Source organism: Pavona decussata, unplaced genomic scaffold (genome assembly GCF_977016875.1).
Source record: "Pavona decussata unplaced genomic scaffold, jaPavDecu1.1 SCAFFOLD_2, whole genome shotgun sequence".
Lineage (NCBI taxonomy): Eukaryota > Metazoa > Cnidaria > Anthozoa > Scleractinia > Agariciidae > Pavona > Pavona decussata.
The window spans coordinates 1,940,228-1,965,000 of record NW_028145426.1 but is presented as its reverse complement, the minus strand read 5'-3'; the positions used below and the strand labels follow the sequence as shown (position 1 = coordinate 1,965,000).

Genomic DNA, 24,773 nt, shown 5'->3' with positions numbered 1-24,773 from the left:
TAAAATTACTCATCGATGTCATTCATTAGTCATGGATGTTATTGATTTCTCATTGATTACTTATTGATTACTCATAATCAGTTGACAAATCCAAATTCACCTCATAAGTGGTACTGAACGTTTTTGAACTGGAAATCTAAGTGGAATCAACAATTTCAGGTATAGTTAACAATTATTCACCAAAGTGGAGGTGAATAGTGATGGATATTTACCGGGCCGCGAAGCGCCGAGGTAAGAAATATATCAAACACGAGACAGAGTTTTTCATTGCATATCAAACACCTAGAAGAGAGGAGGTTATCAGATATCCAAACACGTCACGGTGTATGATTTCCTTTGTCTTTGGCTTTTGAATTATTAATGAGTTTGAGAAGTAATATATCAAACACGAGGAAGAGTGTTTCATCAGATATCCAAACACTGAGAAGTAGGTTGAAAAAACGAGGCGCAGCCGAGTTTTTTTTTAAACGACTTCGAGGTGTTTGGATATCTAATGAAACACACTTTCGAGTGTTTGATATGGCTTCTCACATGATCAATAATAATTCTTGGAGAAATTCAAGGCTAAAGTTTGCAAAATTTTATGGTAATTAGGATCACATATCCAAACCACGGTTACGGTAGTGATTTTCTTTGTTTTCTCTTGATGAATTATTATTGAGTTTGAGAAATATCTATGACGTTCACCGACACTGAGGTGGATAATTGTTTTAGTATATACAACACAAACTGAATAACTAGCGGACCAGAAAATTACTTCCTTTTAAACAATATGCCGATAAATGGTCGGAAATGTAAAAATCTCGCGCGCCGCGTTGTTAGCGATTTCTTATTGCAGAAAGTTCTCTCTCTCTCGCTTTCTTGCGGACAAATAAAACTTTTGGGGGGTACTTTTTAAGTTGTTCCAGTGTCATTTCTTCAATTGTTGTGTGACTGATTCGTCTCGTTCTTGAAACTATGCTAAAAAGTATTAGCTGTTTCATTGTAATTTAAGTGCTCGGCAGTTTTCGTAAACAAGGAATTGTATTTTCATTTTTCGCATTAGAATATGAGGTTGGAAAGATTAAATAACTTATCATGTAATGCCGTCAAAGCAGACGTTTTTTCCATTCAGGTATTTATTTTTAACAGTCGCCTTGTTTATCGAAATAATTTTCTCTTAAAGCCGGACCGTGGCGAAAAGGGAAGCCACCATGTTTCTCTTAGGCTGCTTGGAGGTGAAGGTGAATAGTACTTGGCTAATCACTACTGAGCTAGCCAATCAGCGCGCGCAAAAAGTACTATTCACTTGTGTGGTATATACTAATGTTAGATAACAGCAATAATAAAGCCCTTGCATAATGAAGTTGAAATCGTTCAGGTAACGTTCAATATAGCTAAAAATATAGGTATAGGTATAGACACATGCAATATAAAACCAGTTGTAGCCACGTGATGAAAACGTTTGTGGCGTTTTGATAAGTCATCGAGTACTCATTAATAATTGACAACAATGAACGATAATCAACTGATTACCCATCGATTATTCGTTAACTTCATTAATGTCATCGATTAGGTATGTTTTGTTTCATTTCAAAATTTTCCAATGAAGATATTATGGTCCTATGCCAAAAGGTAATACTAAGGTCCGAAGAAAACAAAGGACAGCTGAGTTTGCATAGCACTACCCAAATAAATGTAACTTTTATGACCATTCTTTTAATTAGAACTTCAAACCTGAATTACCCAAATTTCTCCAAATGCTGTCTGTTGTTTGAGGCCCCTGGAGGTTTCTGAAAGATAAAAAAATACAAGATAGAAGGCTACTCGCATTGCATGTCCACTGGTTGTAACCTTGAAACACGTTCTCATTATATTTCCGTGATAATTAAAATCGTTGGTGATAAATGAATTATTGAATTTTTCACCTAACATTCATGTTGTTAAAATGTTTCTTTTTGCCGTGATGTATGTCTTTGCAATGAACCTACCATTAAAAATTAGATAAATAAACAAACAAATAAAAAATGTTACCAAGCCCTGTTTTTAATGTCTGATTACCTACCTATATATCTGTAAAGAATCACTATGGGGGATAGAATTGAACAAAGATTCACTACAAATTGCTCCCTTTATTTTTCACTATTTAATCAATAATGCATACGGGATGGATCTACTGCACTCCTAAACCTCACGATTCTAGTGTGGGGTCTTTCAACTGCACTCTTTCTAGTCTTGTTACTCCAAATGAAATCTTGATATTTGAGGTTCTGGCTATAGAACCAAAATCGCACAGTCACTTTTTAAGGCTGATCAAACATATTCAATGGGATACATCCTCACCCGGTGCGAAATCCGGTTTGGTCAGCTCGTCAGACGATCCACCAAGCTCTTGGCCTTTTTGTGGTGTTTGCTTTGGTTGTGATTCAGACAATTCTCTACGAATGTACTCAGCACATTTGTAATGGTATACCGTAGTTTCTTTATGCATGATGGAATTCCTCCATGGCTGTCTTCCAGGATTTTTCAGGGGTTCGTGCATCTGAACTCCGTCTGTACTTGTTTCGTTGGGATTAAATTTTTCACCTTTCAAAGACCTAACGAGACTTGTCTTGCCCACGCGGTCAGGGCCGATCACGGAAACCTTCACGCGTTTGTCAAGTGTCTTGCCACTTGCCTTTGCTCTTTGAAAAGCTTGGAGGGCTTGTTCTCCTCTACCCAGAACATAAGTCGGAATCGTTTCTAAGGAAACAGACCACACTTTACGTTAGTTATAATTCTTGAAATGTGCAGCACTTCAGCAGTTGTAAAATTGGATAGGGACAAGGCAAGGCAACAACACGTGGATTGTTTTACGGACTAAATACTACACGGCGTCATCCTTGTAAGTGCACTAGGTGGAGGTAACGGCTAGAGAATTTGCAGTCATGAAACAAATCGGCACCTCCCGTTTTCTTCAATACATGATTCCTTGACCCTCCTTTCAAAACAGCAAGAAAAATACGTGACCTCCTCCAACCTTTAATTTCCTAATTTATATCCCATCTCTTCGCGTTCAGGAAGGTCGCCTTTGTTGAGCTAATTTCAAATCCATCGTATCATTCATTATGAAATTTTTTCATCCTCTAGTTCTCCATGCAAGATACCCTTAACAGATTCCCTTTGAAGTCTAGAGCTAACACTTTACAGTTCCTTTCTTCAAAATGAACTAAGACTTGTGGGATAATGAAGCAGTAAAATGTGTAGCTTGGCTTCATTTTCTCTTTAAGAGTGTCTCTTGGTTCCTTGACTCACACAAAAATCTCCATGTAATAAGCACTTGCAGACTAGCAACCACAATGAGTTTAATGATGGCTCAGAAGCAAAGTATCAATGGTAACTATGACATTCTGAGGACAATCCCTCAGCTAAAGGGAATATCTTCCAACATAAGGCAACTCAAATATTATTTGTTGCGGGCCCAAGAGACGCCCGCTACACTAATCTTCACATTGACCAGCGGATAAGTAAGGATGGTAAATCGAAAGAAGAACTGCTAAGCAATACCCGACAGTTTCAACAGCGGAAATCCAAGAGTAAATGATAAAGAAATTTTGCTCCAAGGACAAAATTGACCTTTTATCCAGCCGACCAGCTAGCCGACATCTCAAGTCATTATCCCGGCGGCCACCGACTTTCTTGGTAATTTTCGAGTACTTCTGGGAGTTCTACTCACAAAAAATGACAGGTTTGTTTGTGAATTTGTACTGAAATACTATTCTTATTGACCAATTCCTCGTATTGCAGACAGTTCAATTGCGAAATGTTTGAAAAATGTGCTCCGCAAGGGTCGATAAATTCGCTTCTAGATGGACTTGTAGTTCCTGCAAATTGCTTACGCGTCTCTCTTCTCGAATTAAGAATTGAACACGTTTCTTTCGCAGGCGTAAACAAAGACTTATCTGAACAAATTTTTTATTGAGGATGCTTTTTGTCTGTTTTTCATCGATAAAACGTGACAACTGCGTAATCTTGCGTAAACAAACACGTCCTCCCGAGCGTATTAAATTCGCCCATGTGACGCGAGAGTCAAATTTCATCGAAATTTTTACTTTCAAGTTTGTTTTTTGGAAAATTGTTAATTTGTAACTAATGTATTTTATTCTATAAGTAGTAATTTTATTTATTTTAGACCAAAGAGTTGTTGGTTTATTTACCCTGTAAGTTGTGCATTTTAACTGCACATGGCGTTGTTTATTCCCACCTTGCAAATTTGGTGAATGTTTAGAAAACCTCTGGTCAGCATGATGATCAAAGGGTTCAATACTGTTCTCGGCGGTTAATTATTCTGGTAAACCAATTTCACTTTTTAAAGGAGCATTTCTGTCGTTTTGACATTGAAGCTGTTCTGTCGTGGCTTTTGTCACAAAGAAGATTGAAGGACGTTAATGAAGCGTTTTTGAGGGGATTTGCTGTGATTTCCAAACGTTGCCTAAGTTCACACTCGCACCAATACCTTGTCTGCCCATCGCCCACACCTTAGAACTCGAGGCTCTTTCAGTGCATATAGGCCCGCACTTTTTAACCTGTGGTTACTGTTACTAGTTCACTTTATAATTCTCCCCGCCGCAACCCAATGACAAGCGCTTTATCGCGGTAAACAGAAAACAGCCCGCGAAGTTCTGGCCATGAGTGTGGGTAAACAAAATAATAAGCACTAAATGACTGGCCCCGAGGAAAACTGTGAGTTTTGTTTCCCCGAGAACATCATTATCGCCGAGGGAACATTGAGGGTCGAGGAGAAACAAAACTCACTGTTTCCCGTGGGGCCAGTCATTAAATGTTTTGGTATACCTCCCAACTCAAAACAGAACAAATTATATACGCTTTCTATACGACGTATTGTATTGTATGTGCGCAGAAGATGGCTGCCGTTTTTAACGCTCTTCAAATATTTCGAGTCTTATTTATATATTTTTTTTACATAAAGTCCTTTTTTGGAATTCAGCTTCACTTGCAGTGAAAAAATCTTAATTAAATCGGCCGTCTTTGCATTATAGAAGGTTATCTCACCTGGACTCCCTCGATTGCCTACAGTATTTGTTCTTGGTAGAAACATGGCTACCTCTGCCTTCTTATGCCGTCCATCGATCTCACCATTTGCCAAGACATTCAGAGAAATCCTGGCCCACTTCCTCTTCATTCTTCTGCTCGGATTGATTTACCTCCTCGAAATATTTCAAGCGATTATCATCGACTAACTAAAGTTCATTGCATAAAGTCCTACTCGCGAACTGATCTCCGTCGCCTACGTTATCTGGGTAGAAAGCATTTGGACAATGTTTGTTTATACTCTTTGGAAGACTCTTGGTATTTTAAAATACCAAGGAATACGTGGTGGAAGGGTTGTTAAGGCTAGGAAACAATCTGTTCATAGCAGTTTAGCGATTATTTCATCGCATCGGGAACGTATATCATTAAATATTCAAGTTGACACCTCTGCAGTTGGGGTTAACACTTCTGTGCTTCATTATGATCCAACACAACTTGCAAATAACTTTGGCGAATACGTTATGAAGAAAATTGACCTCATCGAGGACTCTATCGGTAACATTCAAGTAACCCCTCCTTGCTTCGATACCCCCGCTCCTGTCGCACAGTTGGATGACTTTTTCGCCGTTATCAGCTGAGGATGTTTGTAAACTTGTCCATTCATCATCTAACACCTCGCGCTCATTCGACCCAATCCCTTCGTGGCTCGTCATGTTCTCTTGCCTGTAATAACACATATGGTCAATTTGTCTCTATCCAATGCTCACGTCCCAGATGAATGGAAAACTACGATTGTGAAACCTCTTTTAACGAAATCTGGTTTGGAGTTAACTTATAAAAATTTCTATTCTGGAAAATGCGTTAAGTTAACTGGTTCTATTGAGTGTGTAGGCTACTTCCAAATGAACTGCTCGGTCGTGTACTCGCACAAGTAAACAGGCGCAGATAACGCTTCTCGGACACCTGCGAGTAAAATCAACTCCACAATGAGCAAAACATCGCAATGATGTCCCAAGTCTGGCCTCAGGTAGGGATTTGTTCATCTCTGCGTTTCGTTTTGCAGATATTACACTCTCGTTACCATCGCTTTATTTAATCTCTTCCACTAACAATCCAGTACTTCTGTCGTAATCCAGGACGAGTACATTTCACTTCAAGGCAGTGACGACCTGGATTGTGGATGTGGTCGATGAGAAGTTTCGAGATGTGATGTTTCGTCGGTAATGTGACAGGGTGTTTGGCATCGTAAGATACATTGGACATTTCTAGTCTTCCACCGACACGTAATATATCCCCATAACTGCCCAAAAGTGGTGACAATCTCTATGGCTAAAAGACTGTAAAAAAAGCCTTTTAACACTTAAAAGTGTTGAATAGAGATAGGCAGTCGCACTCTTTTTGAGCCAGCACCTTGGGAACGTTTGATACCTCTGCAGACAAGTTGTAACCAAAGAAAGATATTAAGATCAAGTGCAACGCCATGGCGAACATGGAAGTGGCGAACCGCAGCAAGATAGCCCTTGATTGATGAATGTTTGATGGACTTAGCCAGGAAGGCAAACATACTGGATAAGGTTATCTTCATCCACTGGTAAGCAACTCCCAGACTCAGGGCAATAGAGAGAACAGAAATCCACAAAACGTTTTTCAGCGGAGGAGTAGGTTTATCGGGTGGAGGCAGCAATGGACAGATTCAAGTAATGGCTGATATCAGCTTCTAGATCTCCCATAGCACTTGAGGTACCTGACATGGAGCTGGGTCTGCATGTGGGGCAGGCAGGCGGAATTTTTTCATCTGAAAACGAAAAAGCGAGTCGGCGATACGTTGGACCTTCAGGTAGAAATTGGACCTGAGGGTCAGTAGAGTCGGCGAACCAAGTCATTAGCCTAGGAATGCGTGACCGCTTGGAGTTGGCTATGTCTACGACGGACTTGTTGTCACAGAATAATAGGATACGCTTATTCTGAAAAATGTGAAGTGTGATTTTCGATGAAAAGCAAAAAAAAAAAAAAATGTAATATTTGCAAATAAAATAAAAATATAAGCGTCAAAAAACATTTCTTTGACTTTATAGAGGCGTTTCCGTGTATTTTAGGTGCTATAAATCAGAAAATAAAGCGGCCGTCCCTCGAGGCGGCCAAATCTACCTTTCTCGCCGCCAATGTTGGAAGACGTGGGCAACACTCCACGTGATTATGCTAATTGACTCGAGAGCGGGAAATTTTACTTCCGGTTGACGTCCACCTCGCCGCCTCCAGTGTTTGCTTAAGGTCTCTATTTTAAGTTTTTGCTGGCTTTCTGGCGAAATTTGTAATCACAGATAGCCCAACCCAAACCTTTGTGTACCCGGGCAGCATACCGGATCAAGCTCATGTATTGCAAGAACTCCTGAGAAAGCCTAGTGAAATTTTGAGTAAAAATACTCATGTACGTGGTGAAGGCGGTCGCCACTGCTCGATTTCTGCAATGGAATTGACTGTTTTGGACTTCTTCGAAACCCAGACCACAGAATTATTAAGAATGAGCACTAAATTATCCTCATCCTCCACAGTTGCAAGGTTTTTTGGTAGCAGTTTAGACAATTGAAAAAATTCACTAGACTGAATGTCCTTGACGTAAGAAGCAGGAATGTCCTGGAAGGGACTAGCATGGAGAAAGCTCTCCGGTTGCTCTTGATCTGTTGGCGTAATGTCGCTTATGACGGCCAGTGTGCGAGTCGTGGTGGGACTTGCCGATTGAAGTGTTTGAACCGCAGCCGTGGCTGCTTCATTAGTAATCTCCCTGGCAGCGGCAGCGACGAATTCCTGAACCAAGCGACGAAGACCATTTAACTGACCCTCCGTAAAGTTATTGTCATTTGCTGCATGGTCCAGGAGCGCTGTCGTAGCGTTGGAATTTTGACTACATTGTGCCGGCTGATTAAGTGTTCTGTCGTTGGCTTGTGCAGGGATAACAAAGGCGGAACCACGTAAGCGAGTCAAAAGAGTGTTCCTGTTTCCCGTGGAAAGAAGCTTTTTCTCTCGGCAAAGGTTACGAAATTCTGGAACCGTCAAAGTATCCAGCACGGCGGAATCGATCCTAGCAGGATTGTTTGCGCGAGACCGTCGATTTGGCGGCATAACAGTCGCAATAAGAAAGTTGTTCGGGTCGTAGACCCCCAAATGGAAAATAACGCGCAGATTTGGAATAAAATCAACGAAAAACGAGAGGATAATTTGTGAAAGTAACAGTTGAAATGGAGGAGAATTGTGAACTCTTCACGTGGGAAGGCGAGAGAAGTCTATGTTTTGATTGACAGCAAAGACTTCCTGCATTGTGATTGGCTTACTTATGGCACAGCATGTCAAATGCACGAGGTCGAATTGACCTTTAGGGTTAAACACAGTGGTCATTGTCTTGTTAGCACTTTGCGTGGCTGATACAGATGGTTTCATGGTTGTCACATTAACTTCAATTAATATTAAATATAAATTGGCTTTTAAATAAGTCCCTTCGCACGCTGATCTTATGTGGTAACGATCTGGGATGATCAGATTTATAAAACGACAATTTAACACATAAAAAAAGGTGAGCCTTACCTTGAATGACGAGTTCTATAGGTCCACTCCTAAACACATCGCCATAGACCAATGCATTACAACCGTAAGTAGTACGCTGGTCTGACCAGGTTACATTCTTTAACACGAATTTCAAGTTGCATCCATTTCGACTAACATTTCCTGTCACAAACAGCCTGTCTTTTAAGGGAGACGGAAGGCGGTGATTAATAAAAAGAGATCCGTCCTTCTCTACAGTAAGGTATCTGTTTCTGATTCTGTTTGTGAATCCGTCTGTTCTTCCCCACGAGATTTGCTCGAAAAAGACCCAGTCTTGGTCGCTACCAAACTCGAATATCCAATGGAAGGTAGCGTTGGAGTGCAGGATCCCAAAAACTGTACTAGGAGGTTTCTTTGTAAATGTTGGCGTAGGATAATACATCTGAAAAATAAAATAAAATAAAATGAAATGAAATGAAATGAAATGAAATGAAATGAAATGAAATGAAATGAAATGAAATAAAATAAAATAAATAAAATAAGCATGTACAGAAAGAAAAGAAGAATAGGTAATCGAAAATGAATGGTAAGTTACAAGTTAATTCAGAGTTAGACTTCGTTGAAATAACTTCACGACACTCAAACGTCATTGTCATAAGACTTTAACTTAGAAACTCTTGAGCAAGAATACTGTTTAAGGAAACGTTTAAATTTAATTGGCCTTCATGTAGAAAACTTCTAGTATTTACAGATGGCAGAAAAAAGAGAAACATTAATTTACATATAAGTTTTTTTAACTTGACGACACTCAAACGTGATTGTCACAAGACGTTAACTTAAAAACTCTTGAGCAAGAATACTGTGCAAGGAAATGTTCAAATTTAATTCATCCACATGCAAAAAACTCCCAGTATTTACAGTTAGGAACAAAAAAGAAAAACATTAATTTATATAAAATAGTTTTGTGCTAGGAAACTCCAGCAAAAAGCACCAATTAGAAAGTTCTACAGGGATAAAAAATGTCATGCAGCCGTTATAACGTCTACAGAAAAAAAATGTTTAACTTGTTGATGAAAATCTGTCAAAACTGCTTTGTGTTCTTCCGTCTGCCAGACTGATGAGTTTTTAGTACTGAATTTCAGTATTTATTTGGTCTGCTTTGCTTCTGGAAACGTGACTATTAATTGTTAACTGTTTTTTCCTACTTAAGAGCCGTCCTCTGTAAATATCGACTATCGTCGTTTGGACGAGAAAAAATGAAATCCCTCAAACTTTCTCAGTAGAATGGTCTATATAAGTGATTCACATAAATATAACTTTCAGCTCAGTTCGATTCGTATTTTAGCTGTAGTGCGACCATCTTGGTTTTACCGCTCTGAGAGGGCTTTCAGCGGCCATTTTAGGCCACACTTTTAAGAATTTGCCTTACAAAGAAAGCGTTACAAATCCGAACAAAATCTCATTATTCGAGGCAAGCAAATGTTTGTTGTTGTGCTGAGAAGCTTTTTTGGGAATTTGATCGAAATCTGATTTTTTTAACAAAATTTTCAATTTCTTTCCCATTGAACTACTTTTCAAGTGCCAAAAAAAATGGCCGAGTTTAAAGGAAAATATCGCTAAAGATACATTAGTTGGCATCCTAAAACAGCATCCCGGTTAAAGAGCAATGTCTCGTCTGTAAGAATATGCAATAAAATTTTTGGGCAGTTAAAAAGAGAAAATTATAGAAGAAGAAGTTTTAACTGTACTTTTGTCAACAAACACCGCCTTCGTAATTAGCATAACGACATGAAAATAACGATTTACTAAGAAACTAATGATAAATTCCCCTTACCTCGTGAAATATCGAGAACTGGATATTTCAAAATATATCAAATTATAGTTTCAGTCGGATACAGCTGCATTTTCGATGATTTGTTGTGCGAAATCACTGTAATACACCGCAGCTGTTAAACTAAGTTCAATTCTTCAAAGTCCGTCAGGACAAACATCGGCCGAAAAAATTGCCTTGACCGCCCCATAAGCTGCCCTTTGCAAGATGTCAAATATTTCTTTGTTATCCTTAATGACCAAAAATTCCTTCAGCAACCATTTAAATCCTGCTTTGAACTGGAGATTCTCGTCAAGAAATCGTTTATGTTCCGTTGACCTTCCGCCGTGATCAATCAATGAGATTGCGTTTCCGAAACGTGCGCACATCCAGACGGGCTGGGGTGGGGGCGGGGAGGAAACAAAAACGGAACAGCTCCTTAGTTAAAAAAAAAATGGGCTATTCAAGATTACTGTCAAAGCTATGTTATGCATTTTGGGTATTAAATAGGAAACTGCTGTCCCAGAATAATGTGAAATATGATAAGCCCTTGTGCTCTATTTCTTTCAGTTGGGGTGTGGGAGGGGAGGGATGGCAAGTAAAACACTAATTTACAGCATCAGTTGATCGTTGCTCTTCTGTTTAGGGTTCATATATGTTCGCAACTATCCCAAGCTCACTGACAGCTATATATTTGTAATATTAGGTAACAGTGAGAAAGTTATATTCACCGGCACGTAAAATTAATGTGAGGGTTTGTATGGGAATACATGCAAATAAACGGCTTACATAGAATTCCAATAAAAAGCGACTTACTTACTTGCTTTTTTTTTTGTGTATTACATTTGCCTGTTTGTGTTTTAGAACGTTGTCATAGCGACACGACTGCCGCTGAGGATCAAGCTGCCTACTCTTCAACCCGAACAAATATTCTTGAAATTGCCAGCTAATACACCCAATTGTTTATGTCTCATTCAACCTTTGTTCCTTTTAAAAATGCGTCAAACGGCTTTAAAAAGCTACGTGTAAATATGCTTCGCATGATGTGCGAATATTTTGATTTAGATATTGCAAATATCCCAAGATCGTGGAAAGCACCATACATGCAGCTGCTAAGCAATCTTGTGCAAACATGCAGCTGCGTTTCAACAGGACACTGAACTGCATGAGCCCCAGGCTCATTCCATTATCTAATGTAAAAACAAAAGGGCAGCAACAAATATTTAAGGCATATGGGTTTTCAATTAAGAGGGTGGCAGAGGGGGGAGGGGGAGTATCAATCGTGCATCACGTTTAATGTTAAATTGAATCACGCATCACCGAAAACCGTTTTAAAGCAATTACGCATCACGTAAGTAAGTGCACTAAGCGCAAGTTAATAGTCCCTTTGCATAAATGGCAACCAAATATAAATAACAATACTTGATACATCCTAAGCCTCGTGTTTATGTTTCCAGACAAAGGATGTTTCACATGAATATGAGGCTAAGGATGTATAAAGTATTGTTATTCAAATTTGGGCGCCATTTATGCAAAGGGTCTATAATGTAAGATTCCAAACTATTCGAGGACGCATTATTGAAAATTGTATTGCATGCAACATCTTCTTAGAATGATTGTGTGTTGATTGATTGTATTAGAGATACATGTATAAAGACGACTTACTTATAGGAAAAAATACCGAATGTACCCAGAAAGGTGAATCCTACGTTATACTGTCTTATTCCCTTCTTGGCTATCGTGACTTTTAGGTGAAAGAAAGTTCACTTGTCACGGAAATCTTATTGGTAAATCACACGTCACGCGCTCGTAAAAAAGAAAATCACGCATCTCGTTGTCATGTCAGTCCCGCGTCACGCACGGGTTCCATCATCCGTCACGCTGCTTATTTATGGGCCATCACGCGTCGCAAAAAAACCCTTTGCCACGAACTATGAGCTGTTGTGCCCTATTTGTCAGTCAGTTGCGCCTCGTAACATTTGATAGCATTTCCAACGATGTTCAGATTTAGTCGTTTTTCTGGCTCCAAATCCTCGTAATAGTAAACGATATGACAACGTTCGAAAACACAAACAGGCAAGTCTAACATACACACACACACACACGCAAGTAAGTCGCTTCTTATTGGAATTCTATGTAAGCCGTTTATTTGCATGTATTCCCATACAAACCCTCATATTAATTTTACGTGCCGGTGAATATAACTTTCTCACTGTTACCTAATATTACAAATATATAGCTGTCAGTGAGCTTGGGATAGTTGTGAACAGAAGAGCAACGATCAACTGATGCTGTAAATTAGTGTTTTACTTGCCAACCGCCCCCCCTCCCTCCCACGCCCCAACCAAAGAAATAGAGCATAAGAGCTTATCATATTTCAAAGCAAATAATCTAAAAAAAGAGCAAGGCTGAGTTCACGGTCAGGGAAGTATATTTTCCAATATTTCGAAAGGCACGGCCTTTCTTCTTCAGGGTATGTTTGAGACTGACCGTGTGGCAAGATACGTTACAATTTTAAACAGTTACAATAGATACCTGAAAAAAGGCTAAAGTTACATAAACAAAAACGTTACAATTTGAAATTTGGAAATACAACTGGTAAATAGGTATAAGCAACGTGGTAGACGAAAACAAAATACGTAACAATGAGCTAATTACATAACTTAGGAAGATGAAAGACGGGAAAAATGTTCACATCTCATCTCTCCTATTAAGACCTAAGGGTTCAATAGTTTGACCTCTGTCGATGAGATATGCCTCTCTAGCTTTGCGCACACTGTCACGATTAGATTTGATGAGTTCGAGAGGAATTAGTAGCATTTCAGAAGCGTGATGGTCGTTAGAAAGAAAATGTTCTGAAACTGTGGTGGGTTTGGAACTGTTTGTTTGTTTGTCGACTGGTCTACGGTCACTGTACAGTTTTGTTTCTCCTATCATATTTCACATTATTCTGGGACAGCAGTTTCCTATTTAATACCCGAAACGCACAACATAGCTTTGACAGTAATCTTGAATAGCCCATTTTTTTTAACTAAGGAGCTGTTCCGTTTTTGTTTCCTCCCCGCCCCCACCCCAGCCCGTCTGGATGTGCGCACGTTTCGGAAACGCAATCTCATTGATTGATCACGGCGGAAGGTCAACGGAACATAAACGATTTCTTGACGAGAATCTCCAGTTCAAAGCAGGATTTAAATGGTTGCTGAAGGAATTTTTGGTCATTAAGGATAACAAAGAAATATTTGACATCTTGCAAAGGGCAGCTTATGGGGCGGTCAAGGCAATTTTTTCGGCCGATGGTTGTCCTGACGGACTTTGAAGAATTGAACTCAGTTTAACGGCTGCGGTGTATTACAGTGATTCTGCACAACAAATCATCGAAAATGCAGCTGTATCCGACTGAAACTATAATTTGATATATTTTGAAATATCTCGATATTTCACGAGGTAAGGGGAATTTATCATTAGTTCTTAGTAAATCGTTATTTTCATGTTGTTATGCTAATTACGAAGGCGGTGTTTGTTGACAAAAGTACAGTTAAAACTTCTTCTTCTATAATTTTCTCTTTTTAACTGCCCAAAAATTTTATTGCATATTCTTACAGACGAGACATTGCTCTTTAACCGGGATGCTGTTTTAGGATGCCAACTAATGTATCTTTAGCGATATTTTCCTTTAAACTCGGCCATTTTTTTTGGCACTTGAAAAGTAGTTCAATGGGAAAGAAATTGAAAATTTTGTAAAAAAATCAGATTTCGATCAAATTCCCAAAAAAGCTTCTCAGCACAACAACAAACATTTGCTTGTCTCGAATAATGAGATTTTGTTCGGATTTGTAACGCTTTCTTTGTAAGACAAATTCTTAAAAGTGTGGCCTAAAATGGCCGCTGAAAGCCCTCTCAGAGCGGTAAAACCAAGATGGTCGCACTACAGCTAAAATACGAATCGAACTGAGCTGAAAGTTATATTTATGTGAGTCACTTATATAGACCATTCTTCTGAGAAAGTTTTAGGGATTTCATTTTTTCTCGTCCAAACGACGATAGTCGCTATTTACAGAGGACGGCTCTTAAGAGTTAAAATTGCAAGTTGTAAGATCCGCCATTTTGAAAAAGAGACAAACAGGTCAGGAAATACTTAATCTTGTTGTCACAAAAAGACCTCCTTGCTGTAAAAATCCGCCATTTTGAAAAAGAGACAAATCGGGCAAGAAATACATAATGTTGTTGTCAAGAATATACCTTCTTGTTGCAAAAATCTGCCATTTTGAAAAAGAGACAAATCGGGCAAGAAATACATAATACTCCTGATAGGAGCACTCGGATGTTTTTCCGAGTATGCCTGTGTCACTTTCTAGAATAACACACCATTCTCTTTCATTTATCAGGCCTGAAATATACCCTTGTCGTAAAGAATAATTTTGTAGTAAAAAAACCCGCCGTTTTGACAAAAATAAAATGGAAAAAAAAGCCCGAAATTCGGCAAGTTGTTGTCGAGTGTATATCTCGTAGTCAAAATCGATTAATTCACAGATAATTTTTTTAGACTTCGACATTGTTTTGTTTTAGAGGTAGATTAATGGAAATTATAGAACACGCTGTCTAGTGGTGCTATAGATAGGCAACGTGTCTTTAAACCAATATTTGTTTAGAAAGCTTTAAGTTTTATTACGAAAGCTTAATAACAATTTTGCGAAAATGGGTAGGGTAGCACTAAACTGATGGGAATATGACTTTAATTTGCAACTTTTTTTTTTCATAGAGCATACGGAGTGCTTTGGTGAGCCGTATTCTCCCAACTTCGGCTACATGCTCGATAATATCTGCTAAAGTATCTTATCGACAATGTGACGGTAGAGCTAATACAACGCCAGATGAGCTTTGGGCGCAAATATGCAACAAAAGAGATAAATGCGACCAAGCAATAAAGCGAATCGCAGGAATGGCCTTCTTTTTCTCTGCTGTGGCAGCGGTAAAGAGCAAAGTAAAGAAAAATCAGACCAACGAGCCACAAACAGCAAGTTGTTTATTGGCCCGCAATTTCTTACTGGATGGCAGTTCAGTCACAAAATGGAACGCATGTTTCCACAGTGCCAGTTCACTCCGCCCTGCTAGAAATAGGAATGGACGTCACCGCAAAAGCTCTTCCAGATTGCAAAAAAGGAAGAGAAGAACAGTCATCTGCACCTTTGTGTACGACACTCAAAGATCACTCAAATCACTTTCTGCAAAACAAAGTCGATATTTCATTTGCTCAGGGCCTGAACAGTCTGAAAGATGAAGTGATGGAAGAGTCGTTGGGGAGTGCGATGAATGGAAGCGAGCGTGTTGTAAGATTGCAAGTGGTTTCGAGCTCGTTCTGTTCCACACTACGCGACAAGGCAGTTCCAGCTCTCATCCGATCTGGGCTTAAGTTCGATGTGTATGGCATTGAAAATTGCAGTGTGCCGTCCGGAAGCGAAATCCGCACAAAAGCGCTGGCATCTCCAATAGTGGTAGCCATGAACGACATCGAGAGAGCAATGAAAAAACTTGGATATGCGCTTTACCGCGGAGAAGTTTACAAGAAAGTTGGTTCTTCGAAGTATACATTTGAACACTGTTGTACAGTTAAAAAGCTTTTGTCGGTACTCGGCAACAGCGAACATTTCAAGGAAACCATTATAAAGCACCTAAACAAGTTAGACAGCATTCTGGGTGATCCCGAAAGCGAGTTTCCCAGACAACTCAAGATTAATTACCACCTGATAAACGTTTCGGATGGCTTCTGCTTTTCTATCAGTGAGAGAAGATTTGTGGAAAATGCCATACGAGACTCAGACGTTGGAAGAGAAACACCGAGAACATACGTCGAGTACGAACACGACAAAGTACCAGTGAGTATGCTTTTGGATATTTCTGGCAACTATTTATTGCATATACCAGATTTCCTTCGCGGATATCCCTAAACCCTATCTCGTTACTTCCACAATTAACATTCAGTGAAACTTGTCGGTATGTTAAACTTCGAATGTTTGTTTAAGATGTTGGATGTCACAGCTGTAATGAGTCTTCTTTTAGCTACTAATGTTTAACTAGCACTTTGTCATTATCGTTCCTATTGCTCTTCATGTTTTCAGGTACATCGCAATGATAACAAAACAGAAAGCATTTAAGAAGAGCCAAATCGACGAGTACACACAGGTCATCTTTGTGGACGAGGCCTACACTAAACTGTTGGACCCAGATGACTGGAAGGTACGTTCACTTAACCAAACGTTTTCGTTAGAGGTTGGTTAACAAGTAAGTCAATGAAACCTTTATCTAACTTGCCTCTATCTTTTTGGCCTTAAGGTGCTCACCCAGGGCGGCTTGACAGCACACGACAGAAAATACAAGTCGTCAACCCCACTGACCATACAATGTCCTATGTTCATAACGTGCCAAAAGGAGATGGATTTTGGAGAAGACCACAACGCAGCGATGAACGTGCGTTTGAGAAAGTTCCACTTCAAGACTTTAACATCACAACCAGTTGCCGGGGCCATGAAATTTTTGAAAGAGCACGCAATGGACTGTATCGTGTGGGCAAGCAGCATGGCAGTGACTCCTGTCGATGAATTACCTCCGCCAGTCTCGGAAACAGCTCAAGGTGACACAACATTCGACGACGAAGAGAGAGAGCGCATCCAAAACTTTACGATGGACGACAGTGACAGTGATGATGCCATGGTGGATGAAGAATCCCAAGAAACGCCAGCACGAAATCAAGAAAGCGGCGAGGAGAGCGAGGAAATGAGCGACAATGCCGACAGTTCAAGCTACGCGAAGGGTTGGGAGAGGAGTTACGAGGAAATTTCCAGGCTCCGTGAACAACAACCGCGAAACAGTTTAAAGCGGAGGCAACTAGAATTACTTGATGCCGGCGTAAAGCAGTTTCGAGAAGATTGCGACAAGCGCGCAGACCTTGCGAGGGAGCAGTTCCTTGAAGAGACCAAGGCAAGATGGATATCTCTTGGCATGATGAAAGAAGAGGATGCTGACCTGCTGCATTCGGTGGATGGACCCTACCATCCGAACATCGAGAAAAGCAGAGAAGAATACTTTGCTAAGAAGAAAGCTGAAGAAGAACGGCAGCTTGCAGAAAAAGCTCGCGCCTATTACCAGGATGGGTGGGTGCTGGGAACGGAAGAAGAACTGCAGGACTTACAGAAACAAGAAGAAGCAGCGACAGATCCAGACACCAAACGCGCCCTTCAATACATAACAGAAGTTGCAGTTGACGCGTTAAGGGCAAGGTTTCAACGAGAGGAAGTTCGAGGCCTCCAAAAGTATGTTTTGCTCGAAAGAAAAAAGAAGGCTGTACAACTGAGGTGGTGTTCAGAGGAGCAAGCGGAAATCATAAGTAGCATATGGTGTCCGCTGCCGTTTCCCAGCGAAGTACCCCAAGACGAGCCAAGTGGTAGACACCCGTCGCAGCCTCGTGGCCAGCCCAATAAAAATGACGATGACGACGAGGATCTCTTCATCATCCAGGTGGCAAGCTGGGAGGCCAGTCACACACAATTCGAGTGAACCCGCCGCGTCCGCGAAGACTCCCAGCAGGGTAAAAAACGATCCCGCCCAACAGACGAAGTTCAGCCCGGCATGAGGAAAAGGAAGGCCACAAATACGATTTTGAATTATTTCACAAGCCAATAAAAGTTAATGATAAAAGCGTGTCGAATTTCGCATTTAAGGACGCTGTTGTTGTTATGTCAATGTTATTTTTCTCTTGTTTTTCTTGCTGATTTATGTAACAACTGAATCCGAGTTATCACTTTATCAATTAAAGAGAAAAGTTCTGTACAAAATACACTGTTTGTTCTGTGTCTATTCTTAAAGTGTTATTCACAACTTAGCGACATTTTGAGTCCAGCGCTTTTCGTTAGAGAGTCCGCCGTTCTTCCCTCTTTAACTCAGGATCTCTCAGAATAGCTGTCCACTGTCCAAACCCGTGCCTATGGATTCCTTTCTTGAGAAAATCATCCTCGTGTGACGTGAATTTCAATACACGACGAAGTTTTCTCTGAATTCGCAAGCGCTCAACGGGTGGGTCATCCTTAGTCGTTTTGGGGGGAATTTCCATATCAGCATTTTCAATTGGCGTTGCAGAGGCTGACTTTGAAACGCCAAATCTAGCGTGAACTTCCTCGTCCACTTCTGAACCCTTGCTTCCTTGAAGTTTTTGTAGACATTCGTGGCCCTTGACGGCAACTTCGCGCGATCGTTGCTTTTGATAGTGGATTTTTGGGACAGCAGAACTGTGTTTCTGGTCCTCTGACAAAATTTTCTGCTCGGTACTAGTCAATTGATTGAGGCTTTGCGTTTCGACAATCTGACGATATCGAGTCGGATGAATGTATTTGCCAATCGCATCAAACACCAGTTTGCTCATCACATCGCCCAGTTTACTTTGCTGGCCTCCATTTCTCGTGACGAGAACATAGTCGCACCGTGGGTTCAGCAATGGCCTGACAATAGAGATGTAATTATCGATCACTTGCATGCTGGCATCGGTCAGGATCAGCGAATCGAAACCGTACTTTCCGGCGGTCTTGAACATTTTTTGATCGACGAATCCTCCGTTTGCCTTCGCTGCATTGACCATGTCCTCCGTCAAATACTGATAAGTCATTGGGCGCGACCCCTTCACTTTGATGAACAGATACATCGACACAAACCTCGTCGCAAATGTTAAGTCTGACGGGTTTACTTGATTTGGACAGTTCTTACACGTTTTGACGGTGTTTTCGAAACGTGGCAAGTGAAACGTCACGACTCGTAACAATTCGTCCATCGTGGCCCAGTGACCTCGGGCTTCCAACGTGTCGATATCCAGGTCTTGAGACCACTGCAATCTCATCATCTTTGCCACCGTCTTTCGAGCTCGCTTAAGGTACAATTCAGTCACGGATAGGTTTCGCAGAACTGCGTCCGATGTTCCGTTGATTTTTCGAAAGTCTATTAGATCGGAAATTGCGTCTATGTATCCCAATCGTCCTCCATGTCCGAGTTTGCACCCGTCTTGCAAGAAGTCGATGAACTTGAACAGTAGATTTGGAGAGCAAACACTGTAGTCTATCACTTCAAACGTCAATTCCTCCTCGTCTTCGCAACAAAATTTCAAAAATTTAAAGCTTCTCTTAGCTATTTGTTGAGCTGTGCGATCTTTCTTGTAGCCACCCCCACTTCCAGTCAACCAATTGGCGAAATCTTGGCCAATTTTTCCAGAGACTGAAAATGAAGGAAATAACTTGGTGGCGTGCATTCTTGTGGTTTCGGTGGATGCACAGTCACTTGTGGTGGTCACTGATAAGTTGGTTGGGGAAACTTGCAGCGATTGTTGTTGATGTTTCAGTTCGGGTTTTCCATCGAAATAAAAGAACCAGCTCTGCTTAGAATTCACATGTTTCCTACATCCACGCTGACTTTGAAATCCTTCATGGTCGCAAACTTGTATTGGACAGTGATACAAGCTGTCTGTCTCGTCTTTTTCCAAATGGAGGCGTTTTGGTTTGGGTAATGCACCATCGATGTTAGACCAATCTACTTTGTTTTTCTTGTTCATATTTACAGTAAAGGAACGTTAGGGAAATGCACTCGTTGGTACAGATTAGCCAAAATCGACCCAACACTTGGATCCGTCTTCAAAGAATGAATCTTTGAATAAATCTCGCACTTGTCACCACTTGCCACTACTTGTCCATGCTCATTACTACTGTACTCAAATTCATAAGAACCCAAACGTGGTTAAGCTTGCCTGGGCAGGCCTTTGCATGCCCAAGACCATTCTCACAAAGTCTCAAAGGGAACCCCGTCAATAAGAACAATCGCTCATTAAAACTATAAAAGGGAACAGGCAGTGAAAACAGGAACACCTGCACAAAGGAACAACCTTAAAAGGAACGATTTGAATTCAACGGGAACAAGTAATTACGAACAAAAGTTGTACATGCCAATTAAAAGGAACAAACACTCTGAAAAGCAACAAAGCAATATGAACAAATGTTCCTTAAAACTATGAAAGAGAACAAACAATCAAAACAGAAAACCTGAATAGGAACTATTTGAAGTCAATTGGAACAAGTTATTAGGAGAAAAAAACGTTCTGCATGCCAATTAAAAGAAACCAACACTCTGAAAAGGAACAAAGCAACAGGAATAAGTGTTCCTTAAAAATATAATAGGGAACAAACTATCAAAACAGAACCTCTTAATAAGGGAACAGATGTTCCTTACTGTATTTTAAAAGGGAACGGAAAACTTTGAATAGGAACCACTTTCCCTTCAAAAGAACAATCACTTAGGAACGAAAGTTCCACGGGCAAATGAAAAGGAACAACTATTGTAAAAGGAACCTGCAAATAGGAACAGCTGTTCCTAAAATTACGAAAGGGAACGAGCTCTTGTTCCTTAAATGTCAATTTGGGAACTTTTTGTTCCCTTAACAAAAAACAAATCGGAACGAACGTTCCACACGCTAGTGAAAAGGAACGACTATTGTAGAAAGGAACCTATCAATAGGAACATTTGTTCCTCAAATTACGAAAGGGAACAAGCTGTTGTTCCTAAAATGTCAATTTGGGAACTATTTGTTCCATTAACAAAAAACAAATTGGAATGAACGTTCCACACTTTAGTGAAAAGGAACGATTATTGTAAAAAGGAACCTATCAATAGGAACATTTGTTCCACAAATTACGAAAGAGAACAAGCTGTTGTTCCTAACATGTCAATTTGGGAACTATTTGTTCCCCAATCAAAAAGCAAATTGGAACACATCGTTCTGATTTTAGCTGAAAATGATCATTTCGTTCCTACTTAGATAAAATATGTTCCGCTTTCAGCTAAAAGGTCCACGATTAAAAGGAACAAGTTTACGCAAAGAGAACGTTCCCCTAGCAGGCATCGGAACTGGAAACAAAACTAAAAATCAGTTAAAATGAGGCAAATTTTCGAAGAAAAACTGGCTGAAAATCGTATGAAAGATCAGTATATCTTGTAGATTCGCCAAACAAAATCTGTACAAAATTGGACAAACTCAAACGTGAAAAACGTGATACGCCAAATTTTTGGGAAACGTTAAGGAAGGAAGGAAGGAAGGAAGGAAGGAAGGAAGGAAGGAAGGAAGGAAGGAAGGAAGGAAGGAAGGAAGGAAGGAAGGAAGAGAAAAAGACCGCTACCTTTTCTTTGACTTCATCATCTTCCATTTCGTCATCGTCTTCTTCGTCCCCTGCAGATAGTTCAAAATTTGTTGCTGCACGTGAATTAAATATTTGCGGACCATAACCACTGCAAGCTGTTGCGACTCGCCGACTGGTGAAGTTAATACTCATTTTTGGAAAGCACCAAACAAAGGAGGTTCTTTTTCCTCAAAAGTAAACCACGACCAAGGCAATGGACAAAACAAAGCCAGAATTGTTGGCTTTCACATGACGTCATAAAAAACTGAAATTCATAACTAAACACAATTTTGGGTTTTTATCTTCATCACATAAAAGAAAATATAAATTTATATCGGCTTGCTTGTTTTCAGCAGGATAGCATTTTTGTTTTGAAAATAGAGCAGTTTGAATTTTAGAATTTTGCGCAGTGCATGACAGAAGGATTGCTGCTCTAAACATGTCACGTACATGAAAACATCAATTTGCCTCGTGTTTTTTTTAGGTCTGATTAGCTAACATGTAATAGAAACGTCTATATCAATGTGTGAAAGGTCAGCAGAGAGAAGAAAGGCTTTGAAATAGCCAAAGTAAACTCCAGATGTTTTTGCTGGTTTCTGGCCGCCATGTTGGTGTCCCTCAGACGGGACACCAACATGGCGTCCCACACTAAACTCTGTAATTTTCCGTGGTACATTTTCTAGAAAAACTCGATTATGAGATATCGTACAGCCCTTTGGCTTTCAAACGTCGTTTATGCATCACTGTTCAACAACATATCAATTTCTTGACTTTATCGATTGAATGGTGGAGGATTTATTTTTTTACTTACGTGACGATGTGTGAGGTGAAAACCACCAATACTATGTTTGATATCGATATTTATGCTAATTGTACTGTGAATAACCGAAATTTACTTCCTAAACTACTAAAAACACCACCTATCATATTTCATCATTTCCTAGTCTGATATTTTACTCTACATTTTTCCTTGGTTCACGTTTCACAGCTTACAAATCTGATTCAGCTACAATTTCCAGTGTTTCACCCTGACCTCGTTTCCTAGGATCCATACTCTAAAACAAGAACACAAAAGTATAAGATTTAGTTTTGGTTTCAAAAGGGGGAGATGAACCGTTAATTTTCACACATCACCAGTCGCGTAATACGTGACAATGTAAAATCACCTTAGGTTGATAGCAAAATGTTTTGGTGGCCGTTTAGCACATCGTTATATTAAATCTTTCTTCAGCCCTTTATTATTCCACCTTTTATTTGCTCTTAAGGGTATCAGAGAATTGTAAAACATCGATGAACTTTCACTTCAACGCTTTTAAATGAAACCTGGACAAGTTAAAACACAAACAAGACCCAAACAAGGCTACAGGTAGGCTTCAGGGGTGAGTTGTATAAAATTTAACGTCGGGCGTAACTGCTAACGCCAGACCTTCACCCTAGTCACATTCAGTATTTTAACGTCTGACGATAGCATTTACACCCGCAGTTAAGTTTGATGCAACCCGTCCCCGGTGTATTCCTCTCAAACGAGAACATGCGCTATAGTTGGGACAGCTGTTACGAGACAGATTTTACAAGTTCAAAGGTTTGGTCCAACTTGTTTATTTTCCAAAGATGGTCGAGGTGCGTACAGTTCAGGATCAGAAGATCAAGACTACAGAATGCGCTATAGTGTGTCTACAGTGTCTCTACAGTGAATCTACAGTGAATCTACAGTGTTTAAAGCAGCTATATTTATATGAAATGCTAAAGTTAATTGGTTTTTCTAAAGATAAACGTTATTGTTATGCGAAAACTAGCCAGGTGTTCGCAGCTGCGATAAGTCGGATCGTGAAAGGAATAAGAAATTAGATAGAGTTTCTTTGTTCGTGCAGAAATTTGGAAAACCTAAGATATTTGAAAGGCTGAATTCCAAAACAGCAATTCAAATCGCTATCCTGAAAGTAATCAAGTTTTACTAAGATCCTGTCGAAACAGATTTTAGTTTAAGGCTGAAAGAAGAGTAAAAATTCAACTGAAAATGATTGAGTTGGCATCAAAGAACCTTGAGGTGTGAAAGTGTGCGAGCGAAGCTAGATTTTAATGAAGCTCACTAAACGAATCATTATGCCAATGCCGGCCCAAAGGTGTGAGCGCGCGCGAGCTTACTGCGGTTACCAATGACACGCTACCTACGACATTCAAAAGAGTCGGATAAAGTTGCATTTTGGTGGACGTCAATCAAACAAAAGCCGTTGAAATTATTTTGAATTCTGACAAGATTCCAAGGTAATCCTGCAAGAAAATAAGAATTTTACCTCGCTAAGAGAGGGTAAAATTTATTTAAATTGATTGTCGAGCCAGATCAAGCGCAAATAAAAGGTATTTTTGAATTAAAAATTTGAATTTTCACTACACGTGATAATTTACTCACTTGCATGCATCGCTGATTTTATATTATCAGGTGTAGCGATTTCAAATGTTTCATAAAAAAAATACGGCTTCGTCTAAACAATGCCCATTTTTTAGATAATCTGGCTTGGAAATCAACTTTCATAAAGTTTACCATCCGTCAGCGGATAAAACTGTCAATTTCTTGGCTCTGTTGCCTTAAAATGGTCTCAGAACTCAAAATAATTTATATGGCTTTTCTAGCTAGATTATATGATTGACGTCCACCAAAACGCAACGTTATCGGAGTCTTTTGAAGGCGATAGGTCGCGTGTTATTGGTAACCGCTGTAAAACAAACGTTCATTAGAGAAAGGCTATATCACTTTCCAATTTCACAGCTGAAAACACCTTCTAAAGGAAATAATAACTTTTTTAAAGATAAGTTTCCAGAGGTGGTGTTTTCCCTAATTGAAAAGTTAATTTACCGAAAATACTAAGAACTCAGTTTCCATGAAGCAAAAATGTAATACAGGAAGGTGAATAAATATTTAGGCTTGCAGCGAAGAGTGAAAATAATGGAGGGAAATAAAGCTAAATATTATCGTATGTCTACATAGCTCCTCCGACCGTTGCCACCTAATCACCGCTACAATGTCACTCTAGTGATAGCGGATGAGCTGGAAATGAAGAATCTGAACAGTGTGGGATCAGTTCTTCAAAAAATAAAGTAAAATATGTTTCTGTCACAGAGATAATCTAAGGTTAAAACAGTATTTTTGAAGAAAAATCTTGCAATTCAGCTGTAGCCTCTCTTGCCTTTTTTTTTTTCGTTAGTAGTACAGCCAG

At 39.8% G+C, this 24,773-nt stretch overlaps 1 protein-coding gene across 1 annotated transcript in view; it reads right to left on the bottom strand.

Moving 5' to 3' along the window:
• The window catches only part of LOC146489957 (uncharacterized), a 39,384-nt gene extending 17,792 nt beyond the window's left edge, over positions 1 to 21,592 (bottom strand). The window contains exons 1-4 of the mRNA XM_085113898.1: positions 21,559 to 21,592; positions 8,590 to 8,989; positions 2,323 to 2,721; positions 1,726 to 1,772 (exon numbers count right to left, since the gene is read on the bottom strand). Coding sequence (XP_084970024.1) covers positions 1,726 to 1,772; positions 2,323 to 2,721; positions 8,590 to 8,989; positions 21,559 to 21,585 — 873 coding nt within the window. The 5' untranslated portion in view covers positions 21,586 to 21,592. The remainder of the gene's footprint in view (positions 1 to 1,725; positions 1,773 to 2,322; positions 2,722 to 8,589; positions 8,990 to 21,558) is intronic.
• Between the last annotated feature and the right edge of the window lie 3,181 nt (positions 21,593 to 24,773).